The sequence below is a fragment of the Drosophila novamexicana genome, unplaced genomic scaffold (assembly GCF_003285875.2).
Source record: "Drosophila novamexicana strain 15010-1031.04,08,12 unplaced genomic scaffold, DnovRS2.1 tig00000387-arrow-pilon, whole genome shotgun sequence".
In the NCBI taxonomy this organism is placed as follows: Eukaryota; Metazoa; Arthropoda; class Insecta; order Diptera; family Drosophilidae; genus Drosophila; species Drosophila novamexicana.
The window spans coordinates 5,002,165-5,022,528 of NW_020824800.1; the positions used below are offsets into that span (position 1 = coordinate 5,002,165).

A 20,364-nucleotide genomic window follows, 5' to 3' on the forward strand; every position below is an offset into this window, starting at 1 on the left:
AATAAGCTCTGTTAAGTTGTGCATAAAAGGGAAATTGGCATTGACATGGGGCCAGGGCCCTTTTTTTCCTGGTACTGTGGCAGAAAGGGCAACAATAAGTTTATTGAATTGATGGCGGACATGATCGCTGTAAGTCCAAGTAATCAACTGTCATAAAAGCGCGTAAAAGAGAAAATTACAGAGTAAAATTGAACTTAAGTTGAAATGAAACTTTACTTGGGCTTGTCAAAGTTCCTGATAGTTAACAAGCAGTTTAGTTTTTTAAGAGGTTGAGTTGTGTTTTGTTTAAGCAAGACCTTGTCAGCGAATCGCATAATGTAAGCAAAAATGGCAGGGCCATTTCGGTAAGTTGGCAGCAATGCATCTAGAAGATGGCAGGGCCAGTCAAGAACTTTGAAAGTTCATAAGTGTAACTAAAGCTGTGTTTTTGTTTATACATTTCCCTTGGCTTTCTTTTCCTGTTGTACAGTTCAGCAAGGTGGCAGCACTGTTAACCGAACTGCTTGTCAAATATTTAACAGCTTGTTTTAAAGGCTTGAATGGAAAGGTTTCAGGTAGAAGTAAGCCCATAATAAGTGAGTAATACTTCTGTTAGATGAATGATAATGGAACAGTACCAAATATGTAAAAAAAAGGCGATAATATTTAACTGCATGTGAAAGTAACAGTTAACTTGATCAGCAAGCCAAACACTACTTAAATTATTGAGATTTGAAGAATATTCCAAAAGAATTTATCAATTACGTCACATAAATCGAATATCGATAAAAGCATTGTTGATTTCGTAGCGAATTCGTATTCGGGAACACAACCGATTAACGCAAAATGCGACCGCTTGCTAATTGGCGGCCATGTTAAATAAACAGTTGCATTGATGCAACGTGTTGCCTACTTTTGTGCGTTTTGGCTGTCCGCATGTGCATACATATATAATCGCAGCCCATCAACGCTGCACGTTGCACACACAATTTGACGCCTACTCATGAAATTTCAGCTGAATTGCGAAAGAGGAGTGTGGAGTGTTTGGGTTTTAATTAGTTTTAGTTGCGCCGCGAGCAATCAGCTCAAAAGTCTCAAACGCCGTTTGCATTTGCAATGAGTCGGCGATTGAAGCGTGACCACTAGCTGCGACCGCTCGGCAATTTGATTGCGGTCCTTTTGACACTTGGCTGACAAACGCGCGCTCGAGAGAGGCTACTCATTAGCTGCACTGCAATAAGTCTAATTGCATGATGGCCGCGCTTTAATTAAAATTATTAAAACAAATATACAAAGTTTTCTTTTTGTATTTCGGTTGGCCAAGAAGTTTGGCCTTAATTAAATTCGAACCGCACATAACTATGCGCTTGGCGCCGCGACAAAGACGCCCGAAAGTATGCTGCGAGAATGTTTCGTCTATGCATTACGCTCTGGGGTCCACATTCACACAATATGAAGGAATATGCCAGATGGAGTGTGTGTGTATGTGTGTGTTAGTCAACAATAAATAATAATAGCCGAGTGCTTTGCCGTAAAGCGCAGTGTAGCACGAAGCAAACCATTTTTAATAAATATATTATTTCTGTATATTTGGAGCCAGTCCCTAATGCGCACATGAGAGGCGGGTGGGCGAAAGGGCAAGTGGACGCCTCTGCCCATGTTTCAAAGCATTGTACATAGCTTCATTTCGCCTGCCGGCTTTTTTGGCAAGCCCAGCAGCTCAGCCGGTTTAGCCGCAGCCTCCGTGTCTCCCTTTTTTTAGTTTCAGTTAGACAATCCCTGTCTCTAGGCCCGATGCTCCGTTTGTCTGCTAACAGCCTTGACCCAGAAATGCGGTTGCAGACTTAGTCTTGCGGCCATAACCAGCACAACCAGAGCCCCGGCCATAAATACCAGCCGTTGATTAGTGCCTGCATGCGAAATTTAATTGACTTTAAAAAATAAATGGAGAGCAGGCTTTGTGACTGGCTTAGACGTATTCAAATACCAAAATTGGATGGATAGCTATGCTTTTGCCTTTTGCAAAAAAAAAAAGGAGAGTATTAAAATAATTGGTATAATAAAGTGCATAATATAGATAGTATGAGTGCTAAGCCTTTTTGCGGGAAACATTAGAAATTTAGGCAAAGGTAATCTAGTTTATCTTTAGACCTCTTTAAATATATAGGAATTTAAGAGGAGAGCGAATAGTCTTGGGGTGTTAGACGCTTGATTGACCCTTCAAGTCGATTTTAGGGCCCAATTCTAGATCTAAAAGAACTTCTCGGCTGGCCAGTTCTTGTAGAAATGTTTTACGAAAACTTCGCTGAAGAAAGATTACCATTTATTTATCGCTTGATTCGATCGATAGATGCTGATCATATGAAGATTGATTCTTATGCGTCGACTACTTCCAATTATCGCATTCTTAATGGTTCTCTTAATTTTGGTAACTGTTAGTGGAAAATATGTTAAGACAAAGATTTAAGAAATTTCTTCATGTTAACCTGCTTTCTTTAATACTCGCCTGCGGCTTGCAAGAAAAATGCTTGAAATTAAATCCGTTTCTCGATCTGAACATTGTGCGTGTTCTTGCAATAAATACAAGTGGCTGATGAATATTTATTTTCGCACTCATTGACCCGGCGACCGGGCGGTCAGTCAGTCAGCCCAGGGATATCCAGTGAAAACAATTACCTTGTTGCAGCAGTCACATCTGTGCGCATATGCGTGTGCGTTTTCGTGTGTGTGCGTATGTGTGTGTCGCTGTGGCAATTATAAGTTGCTCGTGTCTGTTAATTAAATGTGTCAAGTGAAGGCATTTAATAAGCTTCAGTTATTTACAAAGAAGCGACATGGCGTATACGCACCGTGCTACCAACTGTGAATCAGGCATATACGTAAATAAATTAACGCTGGCCCATAAAGTCACTTGATTTTAATGAACTTCACTTATGGTAATCGGCAATCGAATAGATGTGATTTAAGGCATAATCGATAGCACCTTACAAAATATCGACGAACGATTTTATATTTAATTCTACGATCAACATTTAATTGTATATAATTGTATATTATTTTAAATTTCTAAGGCGAGCATCTATCGATAGAACTATCGATCATTTCAAAGTCTATGCTCATTCAAAGACTTTTGAAAAGATGTATCGCAACTTATGCTGACTTCGCATCAGAGTCTTTCAATCTTCCAGCTTATCTCTTACTCCACACGCTTAGCTCATTCCCAGGTCGGCATTGCCGACTTAATGCTTTTTGGCGGGATGCTCACATAAATGCCTTCAGAAAATATTTTACTTTGGTTGCTTCAAGTATTAATTAATTGAATCACATGCTCAAACGGACAGTGTATACGCAATTTTCCGACCTTTTGTTATTTATGCAAGTGCGAAATTTCTCGCCATATAAAGCTGTGATATTTGCGCGAACTGTGTGTAAAGTGTCCCTGAAACATGAGGAACAAACAATGCTAATTAGACGACAACGCAAAGCAGATAATGTGTGTTAATCAGCTTCAAATTGGGTGAGAGAAATCAAGGCGCTTAGTGGTCACATTTCCCTCCCTACTGTGTGACAAGCACCTGGATGAGTAGGTGAGCTCGAAGTAGTTTTGAATCTGTGGGTTCATTTGACGGTTAAGCAAGCGGCATTAATTTGCAAAGTTGTCTACACCCGACTCGCGGTTTCGAGGTGAACACGATGTCGATTGGAGTTGGGTGTGGCAGAGGGCAGAGCCAGGCAACAGCAAGCCAACGCGCATATATATATGCACATGCGTGTAGCTAAGAACTAAAGTACTTCTTAACAGTCTTTACTCTACTGTTGTCTATTTAGCTGCGTGTCTTTCGCACGGGTCGTCGTTAGAGTTAGTCAAATGTTGCTAAGAGTATAGCTGTATTTACAAAAAATAAATAATTATATTGTTAAATAATATTTTATTACTTAACATAAGTCAATTATACTTTACTACATATTTATTTTTAAAGCAAATTAAATAAATATTATAAGCTGGGAACAGTAAGTTCACATCCTTTTGAAAACAACATAGCAAAAAAATAATGTAAGTCGCGATTTTATAATATCCAAGATTTGAAGCATAAGCTTTGATCATCTTCAGCCGAACCCAAGTTGAAAAAAACTCTGCCTTCATAATACAAATTTTCTTAACTTTACAGTGTTCTTTTCCATAATTAAAGAACATTCGGAATAAAAAACTTGATTAAAACTATTGAAGCGCACTTCGCACTTATGCAGCTGTTGCATTCTAAATATTTGCATAAATGTTGCAAAATTAGTTAAATAAGCATTTACCGTTGTTTTAATGTAAGTGCCGCTGCAGTAGCTATAACTATTTCTGCTATTGTTGTTGTTGTTGTTGTTGTTGTTGTTGTTGTTGCTGCCGGGTTTCGTTTAGGCAACATTTGTATTACTTTTAATGTTTGCCTCCCACGCGTCCGCAACTATTAACAAAAAGGTAATTTTACCTGCAAATTGACATAGAAGACAACAAGGTAAAAGTTTTCTAGTAGGTTTGCTTTTCGGTGCGACACACACAGACACACACCCAAACACACACATGCGCGAATTTATGTAAATGGAAATTGCATTGCATAAGCTGAGCCCCGCCGCTGTCGGCTGCTGTCGGGGGACAACGTTACGTATACGCAACGTGAATGTGCAGCAGTAGAAAGCGAAGGGAACGCCGAAAACCATTTTGCACGTAGTATTAGCGCGTTGCTTTCATTATTTGTGCCATCTTTTAGGCAGCGCCATTACGCCAGCTGGCAGCCATATTGCCGCCTAGGCTCAACTCCAGGTCTATGGGGGTCTCATTTCGCTGAGTTCGGTGTGTTGCTGGCTGGCTGGCTGGTTTGTGGTGAGGGCTGGCACTTTGCCTTTAGTTTTCGGTATTTTCTTTATAGGTTTCCTGTGCTTTAGCGCCATTGCAAGCGGCAAATGCTCAAGATGCTTGTCCAGAATGGTTTCTATACACCATTATGTGTGCTAGCCCGAGGCGTTAATTGGAAGGGTTTTGTCTTACCAAAATAATTGCTATGAGCACATGGGAGACTTCACAAGCATTAAGCACATTAAATATTTTAAAACAAACATGATTCAAATCTTAATGCGGGACATCTTAATTGCATATAAAACGGGTAGAACAGCTAAATCGGACTTGTTAAAGGATTTTTTAATTCCCTATATGACATGATATGACTCCCTGATCGAAAAAAATTGTTTAATGATTCTGCAAATAGGAAATTTTCTGTCAATGACAAAAAAATTGTATTTTCTTAGACTTAAATTCAAATGCAAAATTAATCGATGGGCCAAACCATGGTAAAATGTCCTCATTTAGCGAAATGGTTAAGTTTTAGCAAAGAAAGGCATATTGAAAGTTAAGTAGATGCATTTACTAGGGACCAGGCCTCTACAAGTTAAAATGATCGAATCAAACACTTTGATGCTGGAGCAGAATCAATCTAGAGGCACTCATTGATTTAAAACAAATATGTGATATTTCTAACTTAATTACGCTTTAGTTTGAACAAACCTATTGAAGCTAAAAGTTGGGAAAAGGGATCTGTAAGTGTCAACATTATTCAAAGGGCGGCGTGCAATAAAGTTTTTCTTGAAGTTCCTAATCCAACAAAATAGTTGCGAAAGCTAGTTGCTTTAACTTTCCAACGACTAAGAAATATTTAACAACTCTTTCAGTGATAGTTAAAGAAAAAAACCAATTACGAAAGTAATTCATAAAATGCGCTCAGATATGCACTGCTAATTATCAACTCAGGAAGCAGAGGGTGCACGAAACTGCGGGATGCGGGAAATGGGGGACAGCCACTTAATAAGCTGTCGACTGGCTGGTGACCAGTTGCAGTTGCAGTTGCAGTTTCGGCTCCCATCCAGCTATAGAGTAGTATGACAACTGTCCATGGCCGGCAGTATCAAATATACAAGTAAATTGCTTCATTTTCGAATTTCTGTCATAGCCGACGTGCTTTGTGCCTCCGTCTCACTGTCTGGCTGTCCGTCTGTCCGTTTGTGCGCTTGTCTGTCTGTCTGCCTGGCTGTTTCCTCTTTTGCTCATATGTTTGGAAATCTATTCGTGCCACGAATTTCATTTTCAACTTGGCAGCTGCAATGTTTGCTTTTGTTGCTGCGACGTGCAACGGCTGCCATGCAACTTATTAAAAATGTCTGCAGCAGCAAGCTGAGTAAAAAGAAATGAACGAAAAGAAAAAAAAAATGTCAAGAAGAAAATTATTTGCCGCACAACTTGCAACGAGCGAGTTGACAATGGGATGACAACGAGCAGTTTATACTTGGCCAGCAGCAGGCAGAGTGCAATGTCGTGCTTTATAATTGTTGAGAGAGGGATAGAGAAAGTACTAAGTAAAATTGCTTTGATTTTCCGACATTAAATTTTGCCACACACCAATTTAATTGTCTTGCAACATCATCATTATCATCATCGTTCCACTTGCGACTTGCCACCTGTGTGTGCGCTCTGCTGCTGCTGCTCTATAATTATTTGCCATGGCTTTTGGCCTTTTGCTGTAAGCTGGCTTAAAGTGCACTCAAAAGAAGTTCATTTCGTAATCGAATGCGTTTCACCGTAAATTCGATGTTGCGATGAGTCCTTTAGCCCTTATATACTACTGCAGCCTGATGGAAATCGCCCAGTCACAATTCAATTTACGGACAGTTGGCGTCGGCAAACTCTTGCAGAAGGTATTATTCTTATGTTAAATAAGAAGTCAGGCTCAATATTTATGCTAGATAATTGGTATAGAACCTGCTATTCAGATATTGGCATAGCTTTATCTGAATAGAATTACTATGTCACAAAGTTCACAAAGAAACATCTTAGTCAAGAATTAAGTTTTTGAATCAAGTGCTTTTTCTTCAAATCTTGCCAAGATTTATCCACTTAACTTTTAAGTTATGAATCTATATAGAATCGTTTCAGTAAAATAACTTTGTTGTAAATGTTTCCCTTAGCTATTTCAGCTATATTTGTTTAATATCTGTTTTCTATATCAATTTGCTCTCATAGCAAAAATCGAAACAAAATTGAGTTAAGGGCATTCAAGTTTCGACTACTGCAGCCTCTTGTTGTCGTAGGTTTGATTGTTGAGGCCAGAGTTTCGCGAATATGTGCGTGTTTTTTGCGCTATAGTCAGCTGAGGACGTGTCTCTTTCTTTGCCCTTGCGTATTCCTTTCGTGCACTTATCCTCGTTATGCATTGTTGCAGTCAATTGTTCGTGTCGAGGGCTCTCCTCGGCGTCTGCTGATGAGCCAGCGATAGGGCAGGCAGCCAAGTGGCCAAAAGAGGTTTTTAATGTGGCTACTTGCAGCCGCAGCTAACAGCCGGTTTCAATGTCAGGGTTGCCTACCCAGCTGAGGGGCGGGCGTCCAGGTGTGGCGTACTTTAATGAATGAAAATTATAAGTCTCGAGTAGCTACATGCGGTCTCGGCCGTATCACAGATTTACGCATAACGACATTTGAACAGGTTATTTATTTGCTTTGCGGCAAGTCGGTCTTCCAACCTGCTGCCAACGCAAATGACGCAAATTAAAGCATCAAATGCAGACTAAGCTGGCAGGCTTATCAAACGTATCATGTGTCAATTCAAATATAAAAAGCATTAATAAGAAATCAGTACTAATTACAGTAGAGGCTTTTCGATAAGTGTATGCGCTGGTTATGATTTAATTATTTTTTAATGTTTTAAAAGTATATTTTGGTTACATTTATATATTTATGACTATTTTAAAGATAAATTGATAAATTTAAAAATCAAATTTTGAAAAAACTGAAATTTGTTGAAATATCAATAAAGGTGCCCATCGACTGTCTATCGAAAGGGAAGTACGTATATAAAATATAATTTGAGTTGATTGTGGAGTCTATCGATAGCTTTAAAGAGTTTGTATTATGTCGACTATCGTCTATTGATAGAGTAGATAAGTAGTGTATATCAAATAAAGAAAGTTTATAAGCTGGCAGCTTTTAATTATCCACACGTAGTATTGAATGTGGCTCCAATAATGCATTACCAATATTTTCGACAACAGTAATTATCGGATTTATCGATCAACGCTGAAATAACCCCGCAGTGCAGCTAAAAGTAAAAACTCCAATTGTAATCTAAAGATTAAGTTTCTGTGTAATCGAGCAAGCTTTATTTATGGGTCTCCTTGTGCTCCATTTGAAATACTCCATGTGTAGTAAAAGCCCCATCAAGCAACAACTTAGAAAAAAAGAAAAGAAAATTCATTCTGTATTACTCGACATTCAAAATAACTACGGAGAAAAACTTTCTGTTAGCTGTAGTACAATGACAATTACTGATGAACTGACAGACAGTTTTGTTGTCGTGCAACTTGTTCAAAACTCACATGCCGCACAACATATGTAGCGCATTAACAATGGGAAGAGCCTGCCTGACAGAAAGATAGAACACATGCGCGGCGTCAAACTTGAGCAACATGTCCAGCCGACAGACAGACTGAAGGGAGAGATCTCAACAAGCAACGACCAAGGAGCAGGTGTTCCAACTTATTCATTAAAACAAAAGGAAACAGACTAGCAGACGGACAGGTAGCACCAGAAGCAGAAACCGGGAGGGGCAAGGCAGCACACCAAGACGCTGCCAGTGGCAAGCAGTCAGTTAGAACTTTTGACTGGGTGCGGCGCTGTCTCTGCTGCTGCCTGTGCTGCTGCTTCTGCTGGTTAAGATTGTGGTCGACACGCAATTGCGGCAATTTCAACTTGAATGCGCTCTCTCCACACAGTCAGCCATCCAGCCGATGAGACAGGCGTTGCAACAAGGCGCTTAGAAGCTGCCACAGCCGCAGCACCCCTTAGCTACCGCCGAGCTGACATCCGCCGCAGTCCATCCTGGCAAAGAGTTGAGCGCGCCAAGTGCCGCAGCGTCAATTGAAACCGAATCCGGTTTTTGGGGGACTCTCTGTGTTAACTTTCCATGCCCGGTAGCGCTGATTGCTAAGACAACGGCAGACCAATTCATTCAACGCCAGCTGCATCTGCCTCCACTCGGCATTCAGGTTCTTGCTCTTAGGCTACGCCTCCTCCTTATACTTCTCGTCTCTAACCACTTGCCAGATTGTTTTTTGCATACGATTTGAGTGCCTCTGCGGGCGATTCCAGTTCGATTTATCATGGCCAAAGTTATGATCGCTTAAGTGCTGGCATTTAGTGGTCCCATTTTGATGGCAACTCCAATTGGCCGTAATAAATTTTTCCCATGACAACTCTAATTATGTTCGGGTTTTAAATAGTTGGGCTGTTCCCCGGCTGCAGCTAAGCTTTAGATTAATCGGAATCGTTTGCGGGCTTATAAAGCTATTATTATTTACATATATTCTCTTTAGAATTGAGTCGAGGCCCTAACATGTACAATAGTAATCAACAACATTTAAATTTATAATTGTCACCTTACATTTTCCATATATAAGAACATATTTCCAAACATTAGAATTTCCATGCATCAACATAATAATGTCGTCTTTATCGATGGAAGAAGATTTATAAAGACAACTTGTCCATAAAATGGCTATTTTAATAATCGCACCTCAGATTGTATCTCTACGCAGTATACATAATAAATGTATATATTTTTTATTTATTGGCAACACATAATTGCTGGCCAATTATCATAATTTTTATAGAGATTGAACCATCGAATATATTAAACGCATGCCAAGAACGTGGTAAACCTTACCAAAAACATTCAAATTTATTGTCAAACTTTTTTTTAAATACTCTACGCCAAACAAGATTCTATTTTCATATGCCGCAAACGCAGAACCGAAAATAAAACCACAAAATTATGAACACAAAACAAAAAAGACAGTTGCCATATACCAGAACGGAAGTTGGCTGCACAGCAGACAGTATAGTAGCTTCGAAACGTAGTTAGAGCTCAAAAAGAGGCCATAAATATTGTTCATTTGTAAATAAATGGTTAAAAAATAGAAAAAAAATAGAAAAATACAATAATGAAAAGAAACATAAATAGAAAACGCACAGCGTACAGCATATAAAACATTGTCCAGTTGCCCATGTTCATTTCCAGTATGGGCAGCCGTCGTACTTGCGCTTCGGCTATTTCCTAGACAAACATGAACATATGGGGCCGCACCAGAGTGTGGCCCACCAGTTGGTCGTCTGTTTGTTTTATTACAGTATCATCTTCCGGTCACTTTGTCATTTCTCCACAACATATTTCAAACAGTTACGACGAGACAAGTGGCCGCTGCGCGTGGCCAGACCGAGGCACCAAGGAACTACAACACTATAACAAGAACTGGAATTATTAAAAAAAGTAGAAAAAAGAAAGAAACTCGCTTTGCGGAGACCTAGAAACGGATGTGGTATAGACAGAGTCGATGGGTTTTTCTTTACTTTTTTTTTTTTTCAATATTTCTGAGCTTGTTTATGTTGTTTTGCGCCAAGTGTAGTGTTGTTAAAACTCTACAAATAGTTCTTAGGATTAATAACAATTTACCAGCTTTAAGGAAAATTGATAAAAATGTATTACTATATTATTGATAGGTGTATACAATCCCTTTGCACCATAATAATTTATCTCAGTTTATGAATAATTTTTGAAAGGAATGAAAATAATCATAAAAGAATTAAGTAATAAAAAAATAATGGGCGTTATACTCCATACCCTTCTCTTATAACTGTGCAATATCATAAAATTAATTATTGAATTTCGAATTATTTGATTTTTTATATTTCTTTCAACAAATTTTTGCTATATTATGTGTTGTAGTCATTAGTACATATATTTTTTATCAACAACATTTTATTGATACAATTTATATACATTTTAAAGGCTTTACTTTCTAGCTTATATAAGCAATTCATGTTTATTATTTACAAATTAAATTTTTATCTAATGCTTCATATACGAATTATCGATGCTACAAATTAATCGTATATATATATTTGGCCACAATTATTCTTTAACTGCTCTACAAATCGGCTTAAAGCAGTCAATATGCTGTTTTTGAAACTTTTCCCATTCTTACATCCAAAATTTCGCTCAGTGTATATTACAATGTGGATTTGCTGAGTGCGCTAAAAAGACAAAGCGCCACAGCGGATCACAAGTGCCACGCCAGCCGCAACGAACTATCGACTAGGCACACACTCTTTCACACACACATACACAAAGTAATCCGAGCTACGAGCAGCACCCCACAACGTGCAACGCAATGAGGCACACGCTGGCCAGTGGCCGCCACTTAAAAGCAGTGCGTGCGGTTGCACTAACTGGATAGGAGGGGGAGCTCAGACGCCTACGCTAGAGTAACTCTCTACCCCCAGGCCGCCCCTCATTCCACTAAACTGTAGTAACCACGGTGCGCTGTGTCGCAACGCGCTTTGAATATGAATTACACAGAGAACGCACACGACTTTGACGCTCTGCAGTAGCAGCAGCAGCAGCAGTAGTAACAGAAGAAGCAGCCGCCAGGCGGGAGCTGGCCATGTCAACGTTTGATGTAGATGCCTCTGCCGATGCGGCTTTGCTTGACGTTTCTGTTGTTGTTGTTGTTGTTGTTGTTGCTGCTGACTCAAAGCATTCTGAACTTTGTGAGTGATCAAAAATGATGACATTAACATGCATCAAGGTGCACTTTGCGGCTAGTGCTCATCAGAATACCCTGCACTGCATACTGGAGCGTCATTATGTTGGCATTGTGAACGTTTTGGTCGTCGTAGTTGATTGATTGATTAATTGACAAAAGCATTGCCGTTATGTGCCAATTATGCTTATGAAAGTATTCGAATTTGCATATCTAATGCCAGCACACATACATATATGATTATATGTGTGTATAGTGAGTGCATTCATTCAAACTCGTAGCACATTCATTCAACCGACATGCGTATGTAGTTCATTGTGTTAGTTATGCAAATGTTGCATTTCCGTTTCGAACAACGGGTCGAATGGGTCCCCAATGCAGCTTAATTATTCATTAATTTCAACTTAAAATTTACAGTGTGCGTGTTGTTGCCATTACGATACCCTATATTGATGTATGGGCCGATGAAGGGTATGCTAATATGTTACAGACACTAGGGGCTTTTTTGTAGACAAAATGCCATGTTTCAATAAATAATCCTGATGCATATGTAAATCCTATACTAACATTCTTTGTGTTCAAAAAATTGCGAAAAATTTGTATAAAGTTCACAAAAGTTAGATCTGCGTACAGAGTATTTTTGCTTACAACTCAAACAACTTTTGTTGGCTGTTTCCATTTATTGGCTGGTCAGAGACTCCCGCTGGGGTGTGGCTTTGCACATCTGCAGGCTTTTGTCACCATAAATGAAGTGTTGCCCGATTATGAAATAATTATACGCATTGTCTGCACAGGGGCAGCAGGCTTTCCGAGCTTATAAAGCCATTGTGATTGGGTCAATGTGTCTGCAGTGTTTCTATTGAAAGCTGACTTTGGCAGGCTTTTAGTTTGTTTTCATTTAAGCAGCCTGTCAGCCATGTAACCGGCAACAAAATGTATTTACTTTATATTCTCAACACACAACAACACTTACAATAGAACCAACCTGCTTCAATAATCTTCAAAGGCAAGTGTTATTAGTGCAAATATATTTAAGTAGATTGCCATCAATTGCAACGTTAGCCTTAAAGGTTGTCTTCGAACGGGCGGTCCACCATGCCTATCATATTTAACCCTGGCTACATTGGACCCCATCCGCCTTGTTGTGATACGGACTGTACCGATGAAAGCGAATGTCCGAATGCCGAGTGCGGGCCATGCCCAGGACCGAGAGCACCTTGTGGCGGCTGTTCACCAGCTGCAGATAAGAGTCAGGAACATACTGAGGAAGATTTTGAAGCCAGTTACAATACATCGGAAGACCCACCATGTCCAGCCTCAACTCCAACAAATGAAAGTAACCATCTTTAGAATGCAATAAATTTAATTTTAGTACAACACCAACATTGAGTTTCGATTACTAGTAAGGCAGGCTTAACATTAAAATGTTAATTGTATGTTAAGCAACTGTGCTGAGAATCTGTTGAAATTGCTAAAGAAAATGCTGTGTTAAATTAAATCAAGCTACCTTTGCCCCTTAGCTCGGGTATAGATGTTGAGAAATAGTTTCTGCACTCTATAAAATGTTTAACAAGTGGAAATTCAAATTGTAAGCTTCTTCATTTGATTTAATTTACAAAAAAATATTAGAAATTGTACATTCTGGAAAATGGTTGGTCCACGCTGTCAACTTGAAAGCATGAATCCCTTTTACCTTGGTCCATATCCCGAAAAATCATGTACTTCCTATCCATTTGGCATATAGTCGGGCTATATTCCATGTTGGAGCGATCGCTGTAGGGGTATGGCCGAGAGAAGACTGTGCAACACTGATTTAGATAAAGTGAGCCAGACGGGAAGCAAGTGTTCAAAATAATTTAAAATATATAATTAAATTTAACGCAATAAACAACAAAATTTCCAGTTGAAATTTGATGATTACTGATTCCGATGCACAAGGTTGGCAAACTCCTTGATTGATTTTGGATTTTGACTTAAGGAACTTTGGTTTAAATGAATTCCGAAGTGACTCAAGCGAGTTTTTGGACATTATATTGTCTTAGCCAGAGTCCACAGTTGGCAGCGTCATTTGAAAATAAGTCATTTCTTGGTACAAAATAAGATTTGATGATTTTTCTTGTTAAACAGTAGAAGGCACATTGTTGATTGATTCTTGACGCATAAATTCTGCTAAGCCATTATTGATACCGATGCGCGAATTGCAGATGGCCTAATCTCTAATGAAAAATAGATTCTAGTTGACTCTCAGCCTACTTAAACTACAAAAATAAAACAAATCATATTTCATAAATAGTAAAAACAAAGAATGTGCTAACAAAAATATCAGAAATGTAAACTGGTTTAGTGCATTTGTGTTTTAAGTGTTGATAAATTGAATCCAGCTTAGGGCCTGTTTTTATGCACAAAAGACACTTGTTAAGGCATGGAAGCTCTAAAGTCGTGTACAATGGATCAAATGCTGCCAGCGGTGCGCAGTGCAATCCTAGAGGTGCATCAGTCTTTTACACAGGCTCAACGTGAAACTGGGCCTACACTGGATGCGGCATGCATGGACGAGGCTATGATAGAGATATGCAACAGGTTTCGTTGTCTGCTCTGCTCAGTTGTAGATGTGATGGCGCATTTTGGCGGTTAATCAGCAGCGCTTTGACTTGACTTTCAAAATACACGATGCGGCATTTATTGATAAAAATTTCAAGTGTGAAGCAATGCTTGGATGATAGCTCTCCTTGACTGGACCGGAAATAAAGTCCTGTTTGCTATGGAAAATTTGCACACCTGTGTTGGAGTGATTGGAGCTTTGGCGTTGTTGATCACTATGACACACACGACATCTCAGGTGGTGGTTAATGCCGCGACACCATTTTGCGAACTGGTCGATGTAGGCGCTAAGGCCATCGAGCGCGTTGCACCTGGTCAACAGATTCCTTTCATTGATTGTGAGATTATCCATGGTCCCTGGTACGCCGTAAAGAAAACGGGTCAATGCATTTATAAGATAATGGAGCTATTTGCTAGCGCCGATGCTCAACCGTATTAATCCAAAACAAAACAATGGCGGACTATAAATGTCTAACAGTATAGTGGCCATAAGTGAACAAGCTGCCAACCTGAAAAAAAGAAATGATTGATAATATTCAGCGTTATAACGCTGTATATATACAAGCTCTGTTCGCTAGATCCACTTACTGCAGTTGTACCTCTTAAGTTTATGGAAAAGGCTACGGATAAATCCATGGAGCGAGAACCACATATATATACAGTCATATAAAATGCAAGTGGAGAGCTATCAAATCAAATCCAGTTCAGTCACAATGTTTTATTAATGGAAATGTTGTAAAACAAAGTCGACTTTGGAAAGTGAAACTGGTCTTGCTTTGGCAGCTGTGTCGTTTATTTTGTAGTTGAGCTCATTCCTTCCCAATATTTCGGCTAGTGAACATATATAGAATGATTTAAAAAAATAACAAAAATTCAAATCTGTTTGGAACTGATATTCACATACATTTTTGGCCTAAAAAAATAATATCATGTAAGTAGTACAACATATATATATATATCATTTTTGTTCTTTAAAATGTATACGTATTTATTTTATTTTTTTTTCAGCTGTAGTATAATATTAGCCAAAAGAACTTGTAGCTGCGAATTTCAGAATTTTAATATGTATATCGTTTGCAAATTCGATCCATTCTATGTTGGACCCTGCCCTCCTGGATGTCTTGTACCCGCTGGCGGCGGTGCCAGCTGCCGGCCCTGCGGCGGCTGCTGCGGTAACGGATGCTGCTGAACTGGGTTATCAGCCTAGTTCGGGTGCTCAATAAAACCTACTGGTGTTATAGTTCTTTATAGCTTTTACAATGACGCTTATGACCCAAGTGGAATTTGCACTAGCTACGGCTAAAGATATATGTGATTATATTTAACATCTTCCTTATGTTCATTTCAAAATTCTCAATAAAAAAAATAATGAAAAAGTTTTAATTTGCATATTTGCTTAGATTAATCTCTTTCAAATGAGAAGGTTTTTACTCGGTGTAAGATTCCAGATATAATGTGTAAAATAATATTTATTGTGATTAATGTGTTTACCATCTGGTGGTAAAGCGGATCCACTACATTGATAAGAGCTCGATAGAAACATAGTCGGCTTGTCGACTCGAGCAATTGCTTTCTAGAATCTTAGAAAACCTAGTAGGCTTCTGAGAAGTTAAATTGCTCTCATGGCTTTGGCTCTCGCTTGGTAGCTCATTCTTTTGTAACAATTCAGGCAGCCAACAAAAAATGAAAAAAAAGAACAAAATAAATCGTGTAACTCATCATCAGTCCAAAACAGAAAAGCAAGCCAAGCTTTGAAATATGAAGTACAGTTTTTGAAAATCAATTTCAAGTGCAGCAATAATAATTTATTAACCAGTTAGGACTCGTTACTTACGAAAAGTCCAAACATCTATCAATATGTATACCGTTTGAAACTTAGATCCATTCTATGTTTGACCTTGCCCACCCGGTGTTGTGGCCCTTGCTGGCCGTGGTGCTAACTCTGTCACTCTGATAAAAGTTGATAACATAGAGTAACAGGGCATAGAGTAACCGGATTTTAAAATAAACAAAATTTATTAATATTACATAAAAACCAAGAAACACAACTTTGCGAAGAGTAATTCGTTCTTGAAAAAATGATGCACACCTAGTAGGCCTTGAAGAAGCTAGTTTGCCCTCGTAGTTTCGTTTTGCTCAAAGGAGCTCATTATTTTCAAAATTTTCTGTTCATAAACATCTTGTAATATGAATTAATAAAACAAGAGACGAGCTGAGGAAATAATAATCACACATATCTTCGGCCTAGAGTGAGCAGTAATTTTTCTAACAATAGTTTACATTTGTATTCAATAAGACTAAGAATCTGCATTTAGTATATATAAATTACCAGGAAGGAGACGCTGCTGTTCAAATAGGATTTAAATATGCTTATTGTTTGCAAATTTGATCCTTTCTATGTTGGACCTTGCCCTCCTGGTTGTCTGGCACCAGCGAGCAAATGCTGTAGTCCATGCTGTGGCCCGTCCTGTGGTCCATGCTGTGGCCCGTCCTGTGGTCCATGCTGTGGCCCGTCCTGTGGTCCGTCCTGTGGTCCTTGTGGTTCTTGCTGTGGGCCCTGCGGACCATGTGGCAGTCCCTGTTGCACTTCTTGCCCATGCGGCTGGTAAAGGGCAGGCATATATACTTCGGTAAGCTCTACCAATATATAAGACTTAAGGATCCTCTAAAAAAATATATATTTTTTTTAGACCCAATACCTAACACTTGGTGAAATTATGGCTGAAGATATGTTTGGCTATTGCCTCAAACATATTTGGATAATAAAAAACAATGAATAATATATGTACAACTATGCATTGTTTATCGCCAAGATTGGATGCTGCAATGACCAGCATTGGTTGTGTTGTCCTAGGTAAGGACTTTCGGCTATAAACAGCTGTTCGGTTCGAGCTGCCACGGCGCAGGCGCATCTCGAACCGCGCCGCCCCTTGGGTTGGGGCGGGATAAAAACATCGAATGTAGAGCATTGTGTCAGGTCAAAGGCTGTGGCATCCACCTGCCTGATGCCTGATGCATGATGCTGTTCTCTGGGACTTGGCCAGCTATGTTTTGTTTTGGCTTAGCGCGATTTATGGCGCGCACAAAACACACACACTCACACTCACAGACACGCACACGGCGGTTATTCCTGTGTGTCGCTCTTCAAGTTAGTCCTGCTGTGTGCTTTGTCTGTGTGTTTGTGTGTGTGCGCAGGATATTTCACTCTTATTTTGGCAGACGCGCGCGGAATTTATTGCGGCAGGTCGGAATTTTCATTGCTTTGCGTGCTTCACGTGTCGGCAGCCAGAGGCTTCCTTACAATGTCTTTCTTTTTGCTATCCTTGTATATTTTTTTATTTAAAATTACACAAACTAAATCCTATAAAATATAAGCAGTTAGCAGTTCTCAGTGGATGAGTTCAGTTAGTATCCAAGTCATTGCGACAACGAAACAATGAAGCTGCGGGCTCGAAATTTAGGGAAAAGATATGGTAGAGCAACTATTAAATTGTTTTAATATTAATAATTTATACGAATATTTATTTTGCTAGTCAGCAATATGTTGTCATTGTAAAATAAAATGTTTTCTGTGTGGGAGATTTAGTTGATAGCCTTTACTTTTTAATTTATTTATATTGTCTGCCTAGCAGCCGCATTACGTTTGATGTTTAATCCTGATTTCACAGCACACGACCCACCCGTCTACAATGTCTGCTAATGATGCTATAGTATTCAAAATTCGACAATACATTTGAAATAATCTTCTGATGGGATGGTTTTTCGCTTAACTGTGATTAAATGTCTAGAACAAAACCTGCATTCGTTTGCTATTCGTTTCCATTCACTCGTAATGGAGCCAATGATCATAAGCAGCGATAGCCGAAGCCGAAGCAGAAAAACATAGAATAGGCGAAGAGCTCGTCTCGGCTCGGCTCGACTCGGCTCGAAGTTGCGCAAACATGTGGGCTTGCAACTTGTTCGAACGTGCTCGAGCTTGCGTGACAGTTCTTAACTTTCATTGCATTCAATCCCGGAGTCAGTATTCGTTTTTCATTCGTTCAGTGCGGATGTCGTTCGTTCAGACGTTGGCTTCGGTTTAGTTTTGAAGTCACGTCTTCGCGAGATTTCGAGGCCTGGCAAATACTCTTGATAAAAAGTTCATCAAAGTGCAGTTTGTGTTCAAGAACTAGACCCAAGTTCAAGTGACACAAGTGTATTCTGAATTAAGAAATTAATGAATATTTGTGCATAGTTCGTGTCACTGTTGTTCCGTGCTGTCTTGGGTCTGCAAGCCCGGCCGTAACATATTATTCATTTATTGGCAGCCCGTAACTCATTTGAATATTTCTGCAACAACAGCCAACTAGATTAGAGTGTGTGCGTGTGTGCCATGATTAACAACAGCCTGCCGTAGAAGGCGTGATGTGAACTGACATTTTTCGTAATTTTTCGATTTACATGCCGTTGCACATTTAGGTAAGTTCAACGTAAAATTTTTGAATTTAATAAATATTTAAATTGAAGATGCAGCTTCTGAAGAATTTTTTTTGTTGTTAAATAAAGTGTGTTGGAAATGGTTTACAAGATTAAAATGTTGCTTCAGATGTTCAGCCCATTTCTTGTTTGACACTTTTTAAATAGAAAATCATTCAGTGCACTTTTGGCTAACGATTTTAATATCAAATATGATCAATTTTTATTGGCCTATTTGTTTATACAATTAATTTTTGAATACTATTTATTAACAAATTATGAAAGACATCGTTAGTTAATATCTCATAATTTCTCCACTATTCTTAAAAGCAAATATAAGTTTAATTTAATTTCTCCGAATCTAGACAATAATGAGAAATGAAGTGAATTAAAAATATAAAAAATGGCAACAAATTTAAGCCTTTGTTAAATATGTAGAAATATTTACTAAAATATGTATATTAATAAAAAAGTGAACGTTTTGATATGAAAGTGAAACCCAAATTGTGCTTGTTTCGAACAAATTGTACGCTTTGTTTTAATGCGCATATTTAAAAGTCCTCTGTTTTAAATACTCTGCCCCTGTTGACACTCAACTAGCCGCTAAGTAAGGAACTTTAACCTAGGCGTACTAAATTTATAGTAAAATAAGAGTATAATTATCTGAAAATAGTTGATCCAATCAATGCGATAAGCACCTACTAATTCACAGAATTTCTTCTACCCATAATTTTATTTGCCTTACATTGAAAAGTACTCATCATAAATCCGTAAGCTCTAATCATTTGACACCTGCGCCAATGTCTCAAGTAAACCGCAAAATCAATAAGCCTATAAAACCTGCGGATATATGTACATATATCACATGTCGGCTCTTCCGCTTTTAAAGGGCTTCCATTTATAGAAGTCGTGATAAACAACCGCCAATTACAGTCAACCGCAAGTAATTCAAAGCCGACAAATGCTTATGAACTTGTTATATACAATGTGTACAATTTTAGCAAATCGATTCTTAATTCATTTCCTAAAGCACTTCGAAACGCAGCTCATAATTTGCAACGATTTGGTCCATAAATTAGCGCCTCGAAATTCTTGTACATAAAACAAAATTTTATGGGTTTTGGACTAACGCGCTGAATGTGGCACATAAATTATTGACAGTTCCTATAAGGCACATTATATATTACCTATATATTAGCCAACAGGTTGGCCATAATAAACATTGAATTACTTTTGCCATATTATATGGTTAAACTTTTTGGCTATTGCAGCTGGTGCAGCTTTAAAATTGATATTAAAATTGGCAAACTTGTGAAACTCATTCGTCATGCTCAAGTAAACTGGGGTTAATATGATGAAAGAGCGTGTTTTTGTCAGCATGGTCAGTTAAGCAGCTGAAGCACTTGGCCGAAAGGGTTGCAAAGTAACCCTTCCCCCCCCCCCCCCCCCCTATTTGGGTCACTTGTGGCCGAATGTAATTAAAATATTTGGTTACTTTTTGGTTTTTTTGCTTTGACAAATACCATATAAAGAACGCAGTTATGTTTATCCCTTTTTCTGCCTGAAGCCAACTCCATTTGGTTTGGTGTTATGCGGCATCATTATCATCAGCATAAACATTATCAGCAACAGCCCGTCTCATCAGCATTTTCATTGCCCTGCTTTTGCATAATTTTGAACATAAACTCACATTTTGGGGGC

The 20,364-nt window shown here is 38.7% G+C and overlaps 2 protein-coding genes and 1 long non-coding RNA gene across 4 annotated transcripts in view; all 3 read left to right on the plus strand.

The window, feature by feature from the left end:
* Positions 1 to 13,113: 13,113 nt before the first annotated feature.
* Positions 13,114 to 15,591, plus strand: LOC115760154. The gene is made up of 2 exons (XR_004017578.1): positions 13,114 to 15,139; positions 15,217 to 15,591. It is a non-coding gene; the product is annotated as an uncharacterized LOC115760154 (long non-coding RNA).
* A 32-nt stretch (positions 15,592 to 15,623) lies between these two features.
* On the plus strand, positions 15,624 to 16,996 carry LOC115759988 (male-specific sperm protein Mst84Dd). Its single transcript, XM_030701142.1, has 3 exons — positions 15,624 to 15,644; positions 16,566 to 16,838; positions 16,899 to 16,996. Exons 1-2 carry the CDS (start codon positions 15,624 to 15,626, stop codon positions 16,815 to 16,817), a joined length of 273 nt encoding a protein of 90 aa, XP_030557002.1. The 3' UTR covers positions 16,818 to 16,838; positions 16,899 to 16,996.
* Positions 16,997 to 18,274: 1,278 nt separating this feature from the next.
* Positions 18,275 to 20,364, plus strand: part of LOC115760000 (toll-like receptor Tollo) — a 60,743-nt gene continuing 58,653 nt past the window's right edge. For both annotated transcript variants that reach the window (XM_030701157.1, XM_030701158.1), the window contains exon 1: positions 18,275 to 18,666. The gene's annotated coding sequence lies outside the window, so the exon portion shown is untranslated. The remainder of the gene's footprint in view (positions 18,667 to 20,364) is intronic.